General features: G+C 25.8%; 5 protein-coding genes across 10 annotated transcripts; 2 read left to right on the top strand and 3 right to left on the bottom strand.

Annotated features, from left to right (window-relative positions):
- Positions 1-489: 489 nt before the first annotated feature.
- Papss (3'-phosphoadenosine 5'-phosphosulfate synthase) lies at positions 490-5,559 on the bottom strand. 6 transcript variants are annotated; one of them, XM_072001587.1, is made up of 8 exons: positions 5,415-5,549; positions 4,738-4,799; positions 3,913-4,003; positions 3,023-3,826; positions 2,495-2,929; positions 2,201-2,410; positions 1,226-1,508; positions 490-1,076 (listed from the first exon to the last, which is right to left on the bottom strand). In XM_072001587.1, the coding sequence occupies exons 3-8, from the start codon at positions 3,946-3,948 to the stop codon at positions 982-984; spliced, it is 1,863 nt and encodes a 620-aa protein (XP_071857688.1). In that variant the 5' UTR covers positions 3,949-4,003; positions 4,738-4,799; positions 5,415-5,549; the 3' UTR covers positions 490-981. The 6 variants fall into 6 exon arrangements, with proteins under 6 accessions (XP_071857688.1, XP_071857687.1, XP_071857689.1 ...); XM_072001586.1 differs by lacking the exon at positions 4,738-4,799 and having other exon boundaries at positions 3,913-3,998; positions 5,415-5,556; XM_072001588.1 differs by lacking the exons at positions 4,738-4,799; positions 5,415-5,549 and adding an exon at positions 5,354-5,376 and having other exon boundaries at positions 3,913-3,998.
- A 1,709-nt stretch (positions 5,560-7,268) lies between these two features.
- On the bottom strand, positions 7,269-7,757 carry LOC139986249 (nuclear nucleic acid-binding protein C1D). The gene is made up of 2 exons (XM_072001443.1): positions 7,544-7,757; positions 7,269-7,444 (listed from the first exon to the last, which is right to left on the bottom strand). Exons 1-2 carry the CDS (start codon positions 7,755-7,757, stop codon positions 7,272-7,274), a joined length of 387 nt encoding a protein of 128 aa, XP_071857544.1. The 3' UTR covers positions 7,269-7,271.
- Positions 7,758-7,781: 24 nt separating this feature from the next.
- Positions 7,782-13,364, top strand: LOC139986247 (coiled-coil domain-containing protein 6). Its single transcript, XM_072001441.1, has 7 exons — positions 7,782-7,976; positions 8,425-8,767; positions 9,520-10,060; positions 10,600-10,735; positions 10,800-10,927; positions 11,056-11,150; positions 11,281-13,364. The coding sequence occupies exons 2-7, from the start codon at positions 8,546-8,548 to the stop codon at positions 11,434-11,436; spliced, it is 1,278 nt and encodes a 425-aa protein (XP_071857542.1). The 5' UTR covers positions 7,782-7,976; positions 8,425-8,545; the 3' UTR covers positions 11,437-13,364.
- Positions 13,365-13,916: 552 nt separating this feature from the next.
- Positions 13,917-15,304, bottom strand: LOC139986248 (guided entry of tail-anchored proteins factor 1). Its single transcript, XM_072001442.1, has 4 exons — positions 14,987-15,304; positions 14,749-14,914; positions 14,432-14,499; positions 13,917-14,369 (listed from the first exon to the last, which is right to left on the bottom strand). The coding sequence occupies exons 1-4, from the start codon at positions 15,053-15,055 to the stop codon at positions 14,178-14,180; spliced, it is 495 nt and encodes a 164-aa protein (XP_071857543.1). The 5' UTR covers positions 15,056-15,304; the 3' UTR covers positions 13,917-14,177.
- A 106-nt stretch (positions 15,305-15,410) lies between these two features.
- Positions 15,411-19,285, top strand: LOC139986246 (U3 small nucleolar RNA-associated protein 14 homolog A). Its single transcript, XM_072001440.1, has 8 exons — positions 15,411-15,594; positions 15,778-15,994; positions 16,079-16,375; positions 16,470-16,721; positions 16,968-17,265; positions 17,357-17,470; positions 17,539-18,323; positions 18,407-19,285. The coding sequence occupies exons 1-8, from the start codon at positions 15,485-15,487 to the stop codon at positions 18,872-18,874; spliced, it is 2,541 nt and encodes an 846-aa protein (XP_071857541.1). The 5' UTR covers positions 15,411-15,484; the 3' UTR covers positions 18,875-19,285.
- Positions 19,286-19,770: the final 485 nt, after the last annotated feature.

Below are 19,770 nucleotides of genomic sequence, written 5' to 3'. Positions count from 1 at the left end.
ATATAGTGTTTTCTATAACATTTGGTAGATAAAACAATTTTTCACCAAGTTTCTACTCCTTTAATTATATTCTCAAAAATATTAATTTGCATAAAAATCCATATTCTAGTTAAATGTAATGTTTGCCTTGTTTTATAACAATACTTTCTTATATTACGGCAAATTAGACATTTTTAGTAATAAAATTTTGTTTCTTTATTGTTGTAAAATTACAAGTGAAATTTATTATATCTATATACGATTTTTATATATTTTTATATACATTTCATTAAAGAAATCATCATTACGACCATTTGTAATATATTGCGTAATTATTTAAATTTTTACGGTAAGCGTAGTTTTACTTATCGTACAATTACAATAAGTTATGTACTCGAAAATCTCATCTTGTACAATTTTAACTTTTATTTATTTTCCTATATCATCAAATTTTTATTTGTAAATTAAACTAATATTTTATGGTGGCAATAAAAGAATTTGAGTGTCAGATACTTTTGTACATAAAACATTTGCAAGTGTTTGTATATTTTTTTCATATATAAATAGCTGTTAAATTTACATTTAAATTATACAAATTTCTTTTTAGACATGATATAATATACACTTCTTAAAATAGGTACAATAAAAGATCATATTTGTATAATATATATTTTTATAAAATTTTTGTAAAAAATGTAATTGAATTTTATATTTACATAAAATAAAATTAAGGGATATACATATATATATATATATATATATATACATACATTTTAAGATTAAATGCAAAAAGATATTAACTTATCTAAAACAGATAAATGCAAAAATCGCTGTGCTGTACAATTAAAATGTACAAATATATAAATGTATAATAATATTAATACTACATCGGGTATTAATATTCTTTACTCATTTTTTTCCAATATTTGAAATACTAATTTTACTCTATAAACACTTCATTCTAAAGTGTTAATAATTTCTAGCGATTTTTGCACTAAATATTTACTTTTCTAGGTTTTGATAATATTGTGCAAGAACAAACCATGCTTTAGGTGACATAAAACCATCAGGTGGATTTTCACCTGCTTTTGCTAAACCTATAACAAATATTTTAAATATTAAACTTGTGTTTTTTTAATAAATCAAATTTTTCACGTTTTAGTATTATATAAAATTATATATATATTATGATATTTTATAAGTTACAAAAATATGTAATACATAGATAAGAGTATATTATACATACAACGCATTTTCGTCCCTGATATAAATTCAAAATCTTCTTTTCGTTTCTCATCAAAGAAGGACATTTTTTTATATTTTTTATCATATGCTGCAACTTTAAACGGTATGATTTCTAGCGATTGTAAGCCTCGAGCTAGTAAGAGAACTCGGGCTCCATGAGTAGGATCATACAGATTCCCATCAGGTGTTGCATTTTTGTTAGGATGTAATATGCCAGCAGGATCTCTTCCAACGATATAAAAGTTAGCACCAGCGTTCATTCTTGCCTTTGCATGCCATTGTACCTAATAATGTATAAAATGAACATGAAATGAAATAACACTAGAAGGATTCTAATATGTCATTAGAATATAGTATGTATTTCTTAAAGAGTCAATGAAGTCTTGAAATCTTATAACAATAATGCAAAATTTTTGAGTAAAACATTTAAAAACTTGTTATAAGGTTCCTTTATTCTAGTTCTTACTTTTAGTTTCGTTTTACATATATTAAATCATTTTATAAATAACATTTTTCGGTAATTAACATATCTATAAGTAATTAATTAGTCATATATTTTCCTTTGTTTTCTACAACCCTTTGTCATTCTTTTTACTAAGTTTTTTATTCTTCTTTTTCTATTGTGACAACTTTAGAAGACCTGCATTATTTATGAGATGATCTAATATTATATAAAAAATAAACATATATGATGGCTACTTCAGTTACTAGGTTTAAACTATATGAAATATGAAATATGAACTTTACGTAGTTCAAATAGAAATAAACTTATAAACATAGTATTCATCACAAGATCAATAATGTAACTATGTTTATAGATGAAAAATCACTAATTTTGACAACATTTGCTACTAAAGATCAAAATGTAATATAGAAAAAACTATTATAGACACTACTTATATTATATATGCCTGTCATATTTTATTTTCATTATAATTATGTAACAAATGAAAATATGTTCATAATCAAAATTTACCTCAACTGGTCCAGCATACATCATAGGGCTTGGAAAAATTGCTAATAATGTTGAATGAGGATCTAAAACCCCTTCACTAAGTATAGCTTCATGTTGCAGAATCCTTGTCTGTAGTGGTACATCATCATCCTTCGTCCAACCACCTAGAGGATGTAACAATAAAATAGGATTTTTAAATCCTCTTTCTTCTAATAAACGTTTTTTAGTGTCCTAGAAATACAAATACAACATACTTATACATAAAATATTTTACATAAATTCTGTCGTAAATAATAAATAAATAAATGAACTTACTTGCATTAATAATGCATGACCCATATGTACAGGATTTCGAAGTTGGAATGCAAAAACAGCGTCAGCCTTCATCTTTTTGCATTTTGTTCGAATTTCATTTGGTGTAAGTCTGTATTGATCCAAACCATCATGCCATTTAATTCTTTCAATAACTTCTATATCACCACCTACTAACCAATCTCCAGATTCATGAATCATCTTAACATATGGGTGGCCTAAATTGTTAGTACCAAATTGCCAACCACATCTTTCTTCTTTTCTGTGATAATAAAATTCAGGCCTGCGTAATATTGCTAAAGCTTTGTTTTTGTATCTCAATGTAAAAGATGAAAGTCCATTCAAACGTTCTTTATCTTTTGTATGTATTGCAAGGACTATTGGAACAGATTGATTAATTTCTCTGTCACCTTCACGGAGGCATTTTAGATGTTGAGTCTAAAAATATTTTATGCTTCTAATAACAACAAGAATTGAGTTTTTAACAGCATTGTTGTATTTCATATTAATATATATGTATGTTGTATATACCTGGAGATATTGGTGTTCTCTCATGAAACCAGTAAGAGGTGCAGCCCAACCTTCTGCTAAAACCTGGAGCCATTGCACATCAATTTCATTAATTTCTAAATTCTGAAGCGTAGCAGCTTCTGTTTTGGCAGAAGATATTCGTGATTCTGGAATGAATAACTCCCGTATTGGCATTGCGGGTTTTTGAAGTACAGGTATAATATGCTGTTTCTCCAGAAGATCAATAACAGTTGCAGCTGATTCCTCTGGAGTACAGTTTTCAGTGACTACCACTAAATCAGGATTTACTGGTCTTTCATACATTTGATCTATTCCAGTAAAGCCTTTGATTGCTCCTTGACGTGCCTTTTTATATAATCCTTTGGTATCTCTTGCTTCACATACAGTAAGAGGTGTATCAACAAAAACTTCAAAAAATGGGAGATCAGACATTTTATGAATTTGCCTTGCCATTTGTCTGTCCTCTTCAAATGGTGATACAAAACTACATAAACAAATTTGTCCACTATCAGCAAATAATTTAGCTACTTCTGCAACCCTCCTTATGTTTTCTTTTCTATCTTCCTTGGTAAAGCCAAGGTTGTGGTTTAAACCACTCCTTACGTTATCGCCATCAAGTCCATAAGCAGCAATTCCGTGATCAATTAAAATTGCCTCAACTTGGAAAGCTATTGAAGTTTTCCCAGCACCAGAAAGGCCTGTTAACCAAACTGTACAGCCTCGAAAACCTCTTATACTTCCCATTGCTTGTCCACGTTTTGCTCTTGATACGTGATGTGCTTGTTCCGATACATTGCTACAACTCTAATAAAAAAGATTCTTTATATAATATTGATAAAGTTTATTAAAAAGTATTAAGATGAAATGTATTTCATCAGGTTTATACGTACTGTCATCAGACGTTTATTTGGGATTTCGTTTGACATAACTGTTCTAACGCGATCGCGATGAGACTGGTCAACAATTAGCACTGAAACTTTAATATAACCACCAAATGAGATACGATATATGAATATGTGTGAAGGTATAAGAATGTTTGAGAATGTTTGAAGATTGAAGATATTGAAATGAATGTTTTGAAGGTATCGAAGTGAGTGTTTGAAAAGCAATGATATAAGTGACATTGACAGTAGCGTTTGACAACTAACGACTGAGGACAACTTATCCAAAAAGTTATCGTAAGACATTTTGTACGAGATATATTAGCGTAAAACACGCGGATTGGTTGCTCAAATATTTTCAGAATTTGCAAGGGGGTTGTTCAATTTTACATAATTAGATATTTCACTTTTAGTTGGTGAAAATGACCACCTCAACCGTCGAACCATCAAACTAACCGTACTTTCGCTCTCAAGTTTAGAATGTATGGTACGTAACATATCCTATTGAGAAATTTATAATATCCTACACGAGAAATTTCACAAGTCTTAGCCAGTGACCGTAGTAGGGAATAAACCCTTATAAATCATTCTGACTCCGACAATACATATTGGGTATAAAAAGTGAAAAGGGAAAATTCCATTTCCATGGCTATTGCAGGCAAATGTTAATCTTTAAACTGATGGAAGAAGTGTTCTGTGACTTCATAAAACTATTGTTATTAGGAATCAAAATGTAAAATATAGCAGTAAAAGTAAAGATGAAATTCTGATACGTTGGATTGAATGCAGTATGCAATAAAATCGCGAATGAATATTAGCTGGTACAATACCTTTTTATGTCTTTACTAGCTTTAATTTTGTGTACAGGGTCTTTTTGTCATTATTATCATTCGCAGCTAGAAATATTTGGATGGAAGTTGAATTATTTCAATGGATGCACATATTGATATTATTAATTTTTTTGTTGGTGAAGAAAGGATAAAGGTAAAACGTTATTCTTATGTTTACGTCATCTTTGTCTTCCATACATTAAATTTGACAAATTAAAATTAAAATATCTCCTAATTTAATGGTTTTTTTAGTATAAATAGGATATTCTTGCATAAGGAATGATGAGTTGCGTCGATTACTGGATTAAAAAATACATGATTCCATTTAAAAAATCAAAGTTGACCATCCTAAACCCTTGATGCGTCCATCCATAAAAAAACTAATAGCATCAGAACATGCACCCTTCGAAACCATCCAATCAAATCATTTCCCGCTGCGAATAATAATAATGACAAAAAACGAGATGGTAATTTCAGGTGAGACTGTATTTATGTATGCACTTATATACTATACGTGGCAAATCGATCAAGTGAAAGATAAATTTTAGTGAATACTTAATAAAATATAATTATTTTTTAATTGTCGAAGTATCAAATTTTAATTGTATTATAATAATTACACGTTTTCAAACAACCGTCATTAATAGGAAATATTTATAACTAACAATGAAGAATATATACCGTGACAGCAATGCACAGAACGAACCACGCTGTAACATGGCCGTAAGCTAAGCTGTAACCTACAAGGCTGTAATCTGTAACGGTACTACATACGCTACTATACTATATGCATATCTATAAAACCAGTTTGAGGTACTAGCGCTTCAACAGATGGTGCATCAATTAATAATTTTAATATATACTATACTATTTCTTAATCATATGTAACACAGAACAATTCACATTAACTATTATCTTAGACAGTGTATTGGAATTATTGGAAGTTTCACGAAACTTTATAAAATGTGAAATTATGTGACAATGTTTCATAATTAAACTGTAGATATTTATGAACACGGCTAAAGAAATAGACTTTAAATGGAGATTCGTTTTAATTATTAAAAATTATGAGTACTCTACTTTGGATATCTTATATATTTTTGTATATTATACGTACTCTGTGTACCTTTAAATTTTCTATTTAATTATATTTATATGTATATGTATATATGTATTTTATAAATATATTTTCTATTTAAGTATATTTTTACTAGTTCTGTCTAGGAAAATATTAAACAGACAGAAACATATTATCAATAGCACTTTATTATGTACTCAATGTTTTGTTAAAAAATAAATGCTTAAAACCTCATAAAAATTAAATGTGAAATACAGTTAGATATAACACACAAGTAAAAATCTATTGAATCAAGATTTTAAAGATAACATTAAATGTTATAATCTATATTATAGTGATTGTAAGTTTTTTATTTTAATGTTATATCTTGTTTTATTAGACATTTTATCTATTATTTGTTCTATATACATGTGTAGTATGTTTGTAAAATTAGGAGAATGATATACTTTTGCATTAATATTTGATACATTTCTTAGATTAAATTTCATAATTCAGAATACATAGGTTGTTCAATTGGTGCAAGAATGTCATCTATATAATCCCACAGTGTATATTTTGATTTGCTATCATGAACATTTATATAGATTAAAAACAAAGAAGTTCCAACATGAAAGAAAAAAAATGATTTAACAACCATTGTATGAAGTGTCTCAATAATATTATTAATTTCTCCTGCAAAATATTCATTTCTTCCTTCATTATGTTCTAAATAAGATCACATCTTTAATCCTTTCAAGCATTTATTCATCCTACGAAAGTACGAAAAAAATTGATATAATAAAATGGATTGTCTCTTTCTTAACAATTACATATACATAATTATTTATATTATATTATGAAAAACTGTAAATTTTTAATATTACTTACTTATTTTTTTATATAGCATCATTTTTATCTTTTAAAGATAATATATTTCTATATATATAATATATATATAACTACAATTGCAATTTTTGCAATTATTGCAATTTTTATCATCTTGGAAAATGTATTAGATATTATTTTCTCCATTCTATTATCTCTTTAATTTCACTATGATTATAATATATTTCTATATATTTATTCCTAATATTTTATTTATATAATGAAAATAGACATATAAAAAATTTATTATTGAAAGTAAATTTATATCTTTTATATGTCTTGCTGCTATAATACTGTTTGTGTTATACCTTCTATTCATAGGTCACAAGGATATAAACAGTCACTTAGGTAAACAAGTAGGAAATAAAGTTACTTTTTTTTTCTTTAAAGAAAACATGCACAAAACTTAATTATTTGTCTATGTAAAAGTATTATTTATATAATTCTTTATATAATTAATTTGTCAGACTTAACTTATTAAGAAAATATAAACTATTGAATAAAATAGATTCAATATTACACATAATGTCATGTTTAACACATTTTTGTTTATAAATTTAGGTTACTAATTAATATAATTAATAATATTAATAATATCATTTTTTTTTATTCTTCATTTCCCACAACCCATTCCTAACAAATCTTTGTGCTGCATCCTTGTTTACACGAGGCATAAATGTGTTCTTGTCATTAATTTGTTTTGCACGTGTCATAGACCTCTTTAAACGATCATTTTCTGACTTTATTCGATGCTTTGCTGGGTCAATTCCTAATTAGATACATATAAAATGAATACAATAAAAATCATACAATAATTTGTTTTATTTGAAATTATTGTACAATTATACTGCTTTTATTAGTACTTTACCTTCTGCACGCAAATACATCCAAAACACACTATTTAGACAGTAAGACATCAATAGATTATACTGTATTTTATCTGTATCAGAAAGTTTTTCATATACTGCTGGATTTGCGGCATATTTAATTGTATCTTGAATTTTCATCGTTACATCACGGTATTGTTTAACTTTTGCAATAAGATCTATGTCATGCGATAATTCTTCAAAATCTGCATCCATATTTATCTAAAGAGGTTATAATTTTTCCTTATATACATACACCATAAAAATTTTATAAAATAAATAATCTATAACAAAAGTTAAACTAAAAAATACTTATCCTTTATTCTCAATCTCAAGCTAGATGTTTAACATGGTTAGAATTTCAAGTTATAATATCACGGATAATACTAACCTGACTCGCTTTATAATCATATACTTGTTACGATACATATACGTGTGTATGCACATATAGATATATATTATCTAGAATTCATATATTTATTATAAATCTTTTGTTAACTAGAATTACGATATAAATAAGATAATTAAATTGCCTATACACATTCAAAATTGTAATAGGTATAAATTTAAATGTAATAAAAATATAATGAAATAATAATAAATATTTACTATAAATCTATATAGTTTATAATTGTCTAATCACTTGGAGTTACAATAATTTCCTGACTTAATTTTCCTATTATTTGAAAGATTAGTAACCAAGAATGTAACAAATAAATTCTTTAAGCTCTAGGGAATTACAGTTCCAAAATATATTTGACATCTTTGCAAGTACATAATTCATGGAGAATCAAACAGCGAAACAGCTGATTCGTTTTACTGTAGAGCACATGTCGTGGTAGAACGTTATAATATTACGTTATTTTTCATGCAAAGTAATGAGGTTTTAACAAAAATCTAAATACTTGCGTCTTAAGAGAAACATATTATATGTATTTATTTGAAGGTGCGATGAAAAAGAAAGGATTGTAAGTTGTTTTTAAAGAAATTTTTGTCTAAGAAAAATGGCTGACCGTGATAGCGCATCTGAAAGCGACTCAAGCTCGATCGACGGAGGTCCGATAATGATGCCACCGTCTCCTGTAACTAGAGAACAACTTCAAAAAAGGATTGAGTCGTTACAACAGCATAATCGTGTTCTTAAAGTCGAGCTAGAAACATATAAATTAAGAGTAAAAGCGTTACAAGAAGAGAATCGTGGTCTTCGGCAAGCTTCTGTCATTATAGTAAGTTTCTTCTATATTTTTACTAAATAAATAATGTCTATTAATTTGCTAATTACATATGTTATTTAGTACAGAATATTTTTTAAAAATATATATTTTACTTTTGGATACTCAAAATATTTAATTTTAGGTTAAATTAGAGACATTTGCTTAATATGAAATGTTTTTTATATAGTATTATTTCATTTTATAATCTATTTCATGTAGTCATAATTTTTCATACATTCATTTTATATGATTGTGTTCCAATCTTCTGTTTCTGTATAGTTTCTCATAATTTTTTATATTCAATCTATTAAAATATATATAAAATTTAAATCTATAAAATAATTTCAGCTTTATATAATTTTACTACTATAACAAAAATTAGATATAAAAATCTTTTCTTAGAGTAAAATGATTTTTTGATTATAAAATAAACTACTTTTGCATTAAAAAAAGTTAGAAATTATTTTTAATTTATGTATTTAAACAATATTCTTTGTTTTTATATTATTTATATTATTTGTTTGAAATCTAATAATTAGATAATAGAAGTAATATTTGTATAATTAATACATTAATGAAATTGTTTATAAAAACATAATTACAAATATATTTTTCAAATTAGAGAGTTTTAAAATGAATTATTCAACTATTGAACTTCATAATAACTTTATTATAGTTGATAGAATTTGATAACAATTTTCAATCTTTAATTATGCACATTTTCTATTGGCATTTTAACCTTTTTTTATTGGATTATATTATAGCAAGCTAAAGCTGAGCAAGAGGAGGAATTTATAAGTAATACATTATTAAAAAAAATCCAAGCTCTTAAGAAAGAGAAAGAAACATTGGCACACCATTATGAACAAGAAGAAGAATGTTTAACTAATGATTTGTCAAGAAAGTTGAATCAATTGCGTCAAGAAAAATGTCGATTAGAACAAACTTTAGAACAAGAACAAGAATGTCTTGTGAACAAATTAATGAGGAAGATAGAAAAACTTGAAGCTGAGACACTTGCAAAACAAAGTAATCTAGAGCAATTGCGTAGAGAAAAAGTAGAACTGGAAAACACACTTGAACAAGAGCAAGAAGCATTAGTAAATAAATTATGGAAAAGAATGGATAAATTGGAAGCAGAGAAACGAATGCTACAAATAAAATTAGATCAACCTGTATCAGATCCTGCTTCACCAAGAGAAATCAATAATGGTGATACTGCTACTAGTTTAAGTGCACATATTCAAACTCTAAGGAGTGAAGTAGCCAGACTAAGACATACATTGTTCATCTCACAACAAGAACGTAAGAATTTTTATCACATAATTAGATTTATTTGTAGTAACAAATATATTTTAAAATAAGTTTTTATAAATATAATATTTTTATTACATCTGGAATTACATCAATTAATTTGGTTATTGGAAAGAAAAGTAAAAATAGTGACATGAAATAATTTGATTTATGTATTTATATTTTGTTATTAGCTTCACATTTAATATAATGTTATACTGTAATAGCAATACTGCATTATAGATAATTAGAATCTTGCAATTCTTTTATACAGTGCTTAGGATATTAATAAATAAAAAATTAGAAGTAGCAAATTAAAAAATGAATTAAGAGAGAATAGAAAAGAAAGATTGTAATAGAATAATAATTGTAATTAAAGGAAATAATTTATAAAATAATTATGCGTATATACATATTTAAAATGATAATAGATATATACGAAATTGTTAAGTTTGTAATAATGTTGTGAATTAATTAGTAATACTAAAATCACTTGATCTTTTTATTTTTGTTAATTAACATAGTTGGATCTGTTTGTATTTTTATATTAGATACAGAGAAGATGCAACGATATGTAAACGAAGAGAAACAAATTCGTGAAGAAAATTTAAGACTTCAAAGAAAGTTACAGCTGGAAGTAGAACGTCGTGAAGCTTTATGTAGACATCTTTCCGAGTCAGAGTCCAGGTAAATAATATTATATAGATTGTACAAATGTTTTAGTCTTATTACAAATTCATCTATTTGTTAGTTTGGAAATGGAAGAAGAACGGCACTATAATGAAATTGTGATGTCTGGTGGAAATATAAGAAATCGTACTGTTTCTAGCCCTGTGCCGTACAATCCTTCACCTAGTTCCTCTAGACCACTAAGTCCAGGTATAATATCCTTGTTTTATATAAAAATAAAGTAAATTTTCGACTTTTATGTTTCAATATTACATGATCCTATATTTATTATTTGTATAAATTTATTTTATTAACATATCAATATTATTTATGAATAGGTTCATCAACCAGAGAGGGATTCAACACAAATCGATGTTATGCTTGTGGTCAACCTACTACAATTCCATTTGCAAGTTCATCACCACCTTCCACTGTAAGTTACATTTTATAGTCGTTAATTAGTCAAATAGTCAAATAGTACTAAGTAATGTACAAATATAATTTATGCGTATGAAACATTTAAAAATGACATTAATCTGAAATATTTAATTATATTTAAACAGGGTCACATTGTAACATCATCCAATAGACGCACATCAGATAGATTTATTAAACCTGCAATTCCACCAACTATTGTAAGTCCAAGTGGCCCGCCAATTGCCGCTAACACAGCTACAAACGTAACTAGCGGGTCACCAATGGATATTACTAAAACATAAGTCAGTTGAATTCATCTAATAACAAATATTTCATCGTGTATTCGTATAAAGTACTTTTTTGTTGATGCATTTTTGCTATGTGATTGTATGACATACTCAAAAGTTATTTTAAAAAGAGTTTCAGTTTTCAATATTTTAATCATTTCATTTTACAATCATAGTATAGCGCGCATGAATTAATTACAGAATATTCATAAAAATAAATAGTCTATAAATTGCTCTATACTTGGTATCAAATCGCTTAAATCTTTCTTGAAACATAAAATAGTATTTATATAAAAAAAAATATTAATATAAATCACATATGAAATTCTGAGCTGCTTCAAATAGACTAACAAAATGAAAATTAAAGGAAAAATCGCTCTTCTAATTTCCTTTGTGTGTATTTTATTATTATTATTAACTTAATGCATCTTTTTTAAATCTTTGAAATAGTAATACAAGAGGAATATTTTTTAATTTAAGTACTTAGGTAATAGAAATAAATACTTCTGTAATGGTTACTATGTAACTTATTTAAATTTTAATATTTTTTTCTTATAATGTTAATTTTTTTGTAACATTATATGGCATAATATAATAGATAATAATATAATTTTGTTTAAGTTGCACAATCATAATTTCGTATGATTAATACTTATAACGAAACTAGAAGAGCGATAATATATTTAAAATTAATATGCCTTAAAAAATATGCAATTATGATTAAAAAAAGACAGTTAATGAGAAAAAAAGAATAAATAAAGTTATAAAATGGAAACTTTTTAAATTCTTTTTTCCAAAGAATATTGGACTTTGTATTATTTCAAATATGATTGGCTTAATGTTTTGTATACAATCACATAATGTGAGTATTTCATACGTAAGCATTTGTATGCTGTGTTTCAAATCGACGAAACTAATATTGTAAAATAATATCTACATGACATTGTTGCATTTAAATGCAATCATATTTAAAATGAAAAGATTATTATTATCAAATATGTTTCAAATATTTTATTATGTTAGCAATGTTTCAAGTATTAATTGCATATTTCCATTTTTCAAATAATAATTATTTAATTCAATTTGTCAGACATGCCATTATTTCATGCATGTAATATTTGTTCCATTTAAAAAAAATAATATATAAATATTGTTTTCTTTTTTTTTTGACGATATGTGTGTGTTAGTCAAATATTAAATTAGTATATTTTGCTCTTTAATCACAAAATTTACCATTTTGTAACATATGTCATGTATAATATATTTTCAATTGATATTTATATGAATGTGATAAAGTAAAGCATAATAATCTTGTGCTACATTTTATAATAATTTGAACATTATTATTTACTATTGGTGCTCAAAATGTCGCGAGATTTTTCAATTTGTTATTAACAATATGTTATGGACAACATTTTTGTTCTTTGTCCAGTAATAAAGTAAAAGATATACAATTCAGCTTTTTAGTTTAAAAAAAGGAAAAAAAAAAGAAAAAAGGAAAAAAAGAAATAAATTTAGCCTTCGCATTATAGAATTTCTTCTATGATACAATTTATATGTGTAATATTTGGGTATCATATGTGTCGCAATGTTAAATCATGAAATCATTAAAAAGGATGCAGATTGATATCAGAAAAGAAGTTAACTTAAAGTCGTAAGAATACTGATGATTAAACGGTAAATATTTAACTATGGTAATAATAACAAAAATTAATACTTTTTTTAAGCTTTATAAAATAATGTTTCTCGAATACTCTACATATGAATAAAACGTTGCTACATTATATGGAATATAGATGTATTAATTGTCATATACATATAATGAAATTTTGTTAAAACAAGAAATTATTACTTATTAATAGTTATATACAGATATATTTCATTATTACATATTATGTACTTTACTTAAGCTTTCACGAAATACAGTCACTTTTTTGCTATTATTTTTGTAAAATTTATTGTTATCCTTATTTAAAATAAATACTATATTCATAATTTACTAAAATAGATTAAGGATTTACTATAGTATCCGGATTATAAAATTTGTGGTTGAAATGTGTCGTTTCGGGAGTATTTTGAATCGGTAAAACCGAGAATAGTGGTCATTTTTCACGGATATGAACGATTTTAAAAATTTATCCTGATGAATATTTGTCTGACAAAGGACACAACTTTAGAAATTCACGTAAACAGTTGCCGTGAGACAACCGAAAAATAAAAGGTAACCCAAACTTAATTTACTACTTCAGATGCATACAGAGTAAGCCATACAGATTAAGAACACCAAATTTTAAAAAACGTTTCATCAGAATCCATGAGAACGTCAACAAGTTGATCGAAAATTTTAACTCCTTATTTTCGTGAAAAACGACCCTTATTTTCAGCTTTAGCGACCTTAGAAATTTCTAAAAAGAAATTAGAAATTTTCTTAGAAATTTCTTAGAAATTTATCATCCTAATCAAATATTTTACAGTCCCAACGCTATAATAGAATCTATTTAAAAATATGACATTTACTTAAATGTTTTAACAAACATAATATATTTAGTAAACATTGTACAATTATTCATACAGCACATTAAGGAAGAAGTAAAAATTGTATGTACATTTTTAAAGTTGTTTCTATCTATACATTGACAGCTTGAGAGCTAAATTGTTTGTCATGTATACTTATGCACAGCGAATAATAATTTATGTAAAAAATTTTTATTTTATCACTTATAACATCTAATTTTTATATAGTACTACAGATAATATTATGTTATATCATTTCTTTTACAGGTAGCTACAACTAATCTTGCAATTATTAACCACATAATCAAAGAAATTGAATCTTCATGATAACAAGGCCAGCTTAATAAACTTTGTATTGGCCACAGCATGCCTTTTGGCAAAATTATTACAGGTTTATTTTTGTATAGATATAGCAGGATCAACATTAATGAACCCTGAAAATATGTTATGAATTACTAAGTATGTTACATTATAATAAATATAAGCGAACACTTACGTTTAATATACGAAAACCATATGTTACAGATATTTGTACCTTCATTCTGGAAGACATTCTTTCATTTGCTAAATAATAAGTATATTATGATTAAAAGCATTTTATAAAATGAACTTGACAATAAATAGCGCAAACAAATGCAAAATTTATACAGAACAGAAATTCAATGAGATGTAACTATTTTTATTTTTTTTTGTATTCAAATAATTATAAATTAAAGATTTTTAATTGTTAACTTAAATTATTGCATAAAAAAATTATAAAATATATATCTAATTTATTTCTTAATAATTGTATTAGTTGTATCATTATTTTACCTTTTTCTTTTAATGTACTTTCTAATTTATTATATTTACGCTGAAGTTTTGCATACTTCGAAAATTCATCTATCATAGATATCCCAATCATTTCTTGCTTCAAATTAATCAAATCATTTCGTAATTCTATATCATGTTTGTTTACTGCATATAAACGAGACGTAATCTGCAAACGAATAACAATTTACTACAAATGTAATTAACAGATGTAATATGTAAACAATGTCCAGATACTTACATATTTTATTAAAGATGGGAAAATATATTCTAAAAGGCAACTTACAGTTGATATTATAAGTAAATTCATTTTATATTTTCAATAGAATAAATTTCATATTTCGCAATATATTTTATCGGATATTAATCAAAATATAGCGTAAAACGTTATTTCTCTACTTTTAATGAAAGAGGCTTTAGAAGTTATAACATTTTCCAATTGCTTATGTCAACCTAAACATATGAAAAGATACGTACTTAATAGATGGTCAGCACACGCTCGTGGATCAGCATAATTATACTAGGGAATTGATTGCAAGTTTTAAAGTTTCCTCTGGTTGGTATGCTAGCTAGAGTATTAATATATCATTGGTTTACCATTGTAACAGCACATAGTAATATAAAGAAATAATGTTTTACTTCTATCTATATATATATATATAGTCTCTGTTTCTTTTATGAACACACAATCTACACATATGATGCTTCGTAAAGAGTAAAGCACGCGGTGTGGTTAAATATGGATTTGTCGACAAATTATTTGGAAGATTTAGATGATACGGATAAAGATGTATCAAAGTCTCATAATAAACTTCTTGAAGCTGTATCACAGCTTGATAAAGGCCAAAGGTATACATTTATGAATAAAGTTAATATATAATAATTATAATACATAATTTCTATTATTTTTGATGGAAAAAGATATATGAAGGTATAAAAAAATAAGTATTTTATATTAATGTAAATATAATACAATATAAAATGAGACAACATTTAATACATTTCTGAAATATGTCCTTAAATTTTTTATAGAATAAAAAAGGCAGAGCGAAGTGAACCTACATTAGAAGTATCAGAATTTCATTTAGTAAAAAGTGGAGTATTTGATCAAGATGCAGTTCATGTATACGATTTAGCTAAAGCTTTAGGGAAAAAAGGTCATCATCATGAAATTATCAGAAATTTACAAGCTATAAAGAAAAAAGTTCAAGTTTTACCAAAACCTTTGGAGAAACCAGCAGCAGACAGGGTAAGAATTACTTTATTATGTCAAATAATCATAAATAATATGTATATAACTGTTTAAATATAGTTATTGTTAATTATATTTTAGATAAAGAGAATAGTTGGTTTTAAAAATACAAAACAAGAATTAAAAAAATGGAACGCTGTAATAACAAGGAACAGGACAGCAGAATCGCTTCATTTTCCTTTAAATCAGTCATCAATGCAATTTGAGCCATCTACGAAATTTGTTAAAAGATTTAGACTTCAGTCAGATTTAGAGAAAGAACTTGCTGCACTAGAACCACAGAAAGAGAACCTTGAACAAAAGCATGATGAATTTTCTTTAACATTGAAAGAAGTTATTATGAAAAGAAAAGAAGCTGCCAGAATCAGAGCACAACAGGTTTGTACTAGAGTACTAAAGTGCTTATGTTAAAATAGTTTAGCTACTGTTTATGTGTAGTACATATATTTAATTCTTCTTTCTTTTTTTTTAGTCTTATAGAGAAGCAAAGGCTCATCGCCAAAATAAAATTAAAAGTAAAAAATTTCATCGTATTCAAAGAAAAGAAAAAATAAAATTACAATTGAAAGAGTTTGAAGAATTACAGAAAACTAATCCAGAAGCTGCATTGGAAAAACTTGAACAGCTAGATAGAACTAGAGCAGAAGAGCGAATGACACTAAGGCATAAAAATACAGGGAAGTGGGCTAAATCTAAGCAAATTATGGCAAAATATGATAAAGAAGTAAGTATAGCATATACTGTAAAACAGTTAATTAGTTAATATAATTGATTAATCATTATGATTTAACATAATGTTGATATAATTATCTTTTATTGTTTATTAAATAATAATATAATTAGAAATATTTATTAAAATTATTGAGGATAAACTATATGTTTTTGTGAATATTATCTTTTATATATATATATAAATGTATTTTGTCTTTAATATAATATAGTATTAATAACTTACTCTTAATGTTATTAGGCTCGACAAGAACTTGCACAACAATTATCAGTTGGTCGAGAATTAACTCAGAAATTACGAAAATCAAATGATAGTGAAGAAGAAGATGCAGGTGATGATACATCTGTACAAAAGCTTTTAGTTAATGATAAAGAAAATCCTTGGGTAGGGAATATTAAAACCGAATTAGAAATCAATGAATTTGTTAAAAGTTATCGTAAATATTGGGATGATCAAAATAAGAAGTTAGAAAATAAATTAGAAAATAAACAAATGGATAATTCATTAAAGGATACACAACCTGATGGTATTTTAAATGGTATGTTTACAAAAGTGATAGTATTATCAATAATATAAGTGATAGAATTATCAAAAATCTGTATTTTTTATTATTAAAATCTATTACACAGACAAAGATACTGACGTTGATATAGACTTTCCTGAAACTCAAAACAATGAAAAGATACAAGAAGTTGGAAATTTTAGTGAGCAGACGATTTCATTAGTAGATACTAGTTTGAAAGGTATGTTTGCAGATGTAAATCTATTAAGAAGCAGCTACAAATTTTATTAATGAATATCTCTTTTTCAGATAACAATAGTAATAATAAGCAATCACTTGAAATTGACAGTCACAATGAAAATTTAACAATAACAGAATTTAATGTTGAAAATACAAAGAATAATTCACATAACAAAATTACACAAAAGAGCACATTAGATAGCAATAAAAAATCTAATAGAAAAATTAAATTACACAAAATAAATTCAAATAACGTTATAGCCACATCTAGTTGGATAGTGGAATCTATAGAAAATACTAATGTAGAAAGCGTCATTAATTCTTTGACATCTAATATAACAAATAGTGAAAAAATAACTAAAATATTTGATTTCATGGAAGAAAAGATTCAAGATCAGATTAAATTGAAACTTGAACGTGTTACTCAGAATTATGACAAAGTAAAAGTTAAGAAGAAAAGAAAATCTAGAAACATTGAATTTGGAGAAGATAATTTCGATGGCCTTGAAATGCAAGAGAAAAAACAAAAACCTATTTTAGATTTAGGTTTAGATGAAAGTGTTGATAAAAATAATGCAGAAGCGGATACCGAATTAGAAAAAATTAAAAAAATACGGCATGATAACACTTTATCTATATATAAATCAAATACTTCTTCTAAAGTAGAAATAGATCCAAATAAATACATAAACGTGAAACCTAAGCATCTGCATACAGATATCCCAAATGATATTACCGGAGGTAATGATGTTTTAGATGACAGTGAAGATGAAGAAGAAAAACGTAATGTAGTAAGTGAAGCATTTGCAGATGATGATGTCATAGAAGAGTTTAGGAGAGAAAAAGAAGAAGAGGTAAGTTAAAAAATTGATATTATGATACGGTATCAATTTTATCCAGAATCTTTCATAAATTATAATATCAAATCTATGTACAGGTGAAAAAGTCTCAACCTCAGGATATCGATTTAACTTTACCTGGATGGGGTAGTTGGGGTGGAAAAAATATTAAAATTTCAGGACGTAAAAAGAGACGTTTTATTTTAAAGGTACCTAAAGATTTACCTCGAAAAGATGAAAATAAAGGTGATGTGATAATATTTGAAGAAGATAATCCTAAAATAAAGGAACATCAGGTTAATGAATTACCATATCCATTTTCAAGCGTTAGTGATTATGAGGCTAGCATTAGAATGCCAATTGGAAGAAATTTTGTGTCTGAAAATTCTCACAGAAAACTAATTGATCCCTCTGTTAAAACAAGTATGGGGAGGATTATTGAACCAATGACTGAAGATGTTTTAGTTAAAACAGGTGATAAAAGGAATCGAAAATTTATTCCTAAGAAAATAACCAAAAAACAGAAGATAAGACAAATAAAAACAAATAAGCAAACAATAAAATAAATCAGAAAAAATTACATTGTAAAAAAATCTTTCAAACAGAATCATTCAAATTTCTTTTTAAAATGTATGTAATATAATAATTTTATATTTCCTCCTTTTGCCTATTATTGTTGTTGGTTAATTGAATAAACAAATAAATAAGTCGGATAAATAAAAGTATATATTGATAATGAAATATGTACAGTGTAAAATGAATTTTTATTACATTTTACAATCAAGTGGAATTTATATAAAAAACAGTTATCGGACTATATAATTGTTAAAATTAATAGAATTAGAAATTATTAATATATTTTATTTTTTGTGAAATACTTGCAATTTTATATATATACTATCATACATAAGTATTTGGACATTTCAAAATTATTGCAAATATATAAAATACACTTCAAATAAAGCTCTTTAATCTAATTATCATCTGTGATTTCATCTGAAGTATAGTTAATAGATATTGGTAAAAATAATAGTTAGTATTAATTAACATAAATTAAAAACCAATAATTGAAGGTGGATGAAAATTGCTTCTAAGGAAACATTTAATTTAAGTGACTTTAAATGTATCTATTCAATCTTGAGACTCTAAAGCGATTGAAATATGTGCCTCTAATCACATTCTAAAAGTTTATATAAATTTTGTAGTTATTAATGATAGATACAACACTTGATTGATGCAGGTATATGTATGCCTTTTTCAGTTTCAATTTAGCAGAATATATAATATGAAATATACATAATATAGATATAATAATGTATAATATACATAATATAGAATATTGAATCCCAGTTATGGCAAGAGATAAAGAATTAACAGTAGAAAAACGTTCTTCTATCATAATGTTGAAAGTTTAATAAAAATATTAATGTTTTGGTTGGACTGCATTAAGTATCGAAATACT

This window comes from Bombus fervidus, chromosome 4, assembly GCF_041682495.2.
Source record: "Bombus fervidus isolate BK054 chromosome 4, iyBomFerv1, whole genome shotgun sequence".
NCBI classification, from domain to species: Eukaryota; Metazoa; Arthropoda; class Insecta; order Hymenoptera; family Apidae; genus Bombus; species Bombus fervidus.
The sequence above is the reverse complement of the archived record's forward strand: the minus strand, read 5'-3'. Positions and strand labels throughout refer to the sequence as shown.

Coding starts and splice junctions, on each gene's coding strand:
- Papss (XM_072001586.1), bottom strand. CDS start 3,948: ATGTCAAACGAAATCCCAAATAAACGTCTGATGACA. Junction 2,930..3,022: donor GAGAACACCAATATCTCCAG/GTATATACAACA, acceptor AAATATTTTTAG/ACTCAACATCTAAAATGCCT. Junction 1,077..1,225: donor ATCAGGGACGAAAATGCGTT/GTATGTATAATA, acceptor TATTTGTTATAG/GTTTAGCAAAAGCAGGTGAA.
- LOC139986249 (XM_072001443.1), bottom strand. CDS start 7,757: ATGGATGCAGATTTTGAAGAATTATCGCATGACATAGATCTTATTGCA. Junction 7,445..7,543: donor GATGTATTTGCGTGCAGAAG/GTAAAGTACTAA, acceptor GTATCTAATTAG/GAATTGACCCAGCAAAGCAT.
- LOC139986247 (XM_072001441.1), top strand. CDS start 8,546: ATGGCTGACCGTGATAGCGCATCTGAAAGCGACTCAAGCTCGATCGAC. Junction 10,928..11,055: donor CTCTAGACCACTAAGTCCAG/GTATAATATCCT, acceptor ATTTATGAATAG/GTTCATCAACCAGAGAGGGA. Junction 11,151..11,280: donor GTTCATCACCACCTTCCACT/GTAAGTTACATT, acceptor ATATTTAAACAG/GGTCACATTGTAACATCATC.
- LOC139986248 (XM_072001442.1), bottom strand. CDS start 15,055: ATGAATTTACTTATAATATCAACTGTAAGTTGCCTTTTAGAATATATT. Junction 14,500..14,748: donor AAGTACATTAAAAGAAAAAG/GTAAAATAATGA, acceptor CTTATTATTTAG/CAAATGAAAGAATGTCTTCC. Junction 14,370..14,431: donor ATGGTTTTCGTATATTAAAC/GTAAGTGTTCGC, acceptor ACATATTTTCAG/GGTTCATTAATGTTGATCCT.
- LOC139986246 (XM_072001440.1), top strand. CDS start 15,485: ATGGATTTGTCGACAAATTATTTGGAAGATTTAGATGATACGGATAAA. Junction 15,995..16,078: donor AGAAACCAGCAGCAGACAGG/GTAAGAATTACT, acceptor ATTATATTTTAG/ATAAAGAGAATAGTTGGTTT. Junction 18,324..18,406: donor GGAGAGAAAAAGAAGAAGAG/GTAAGTTAAAAA, acceptor ATCTATGTACAG/GTGAAAAAGTCTCAACCTCA.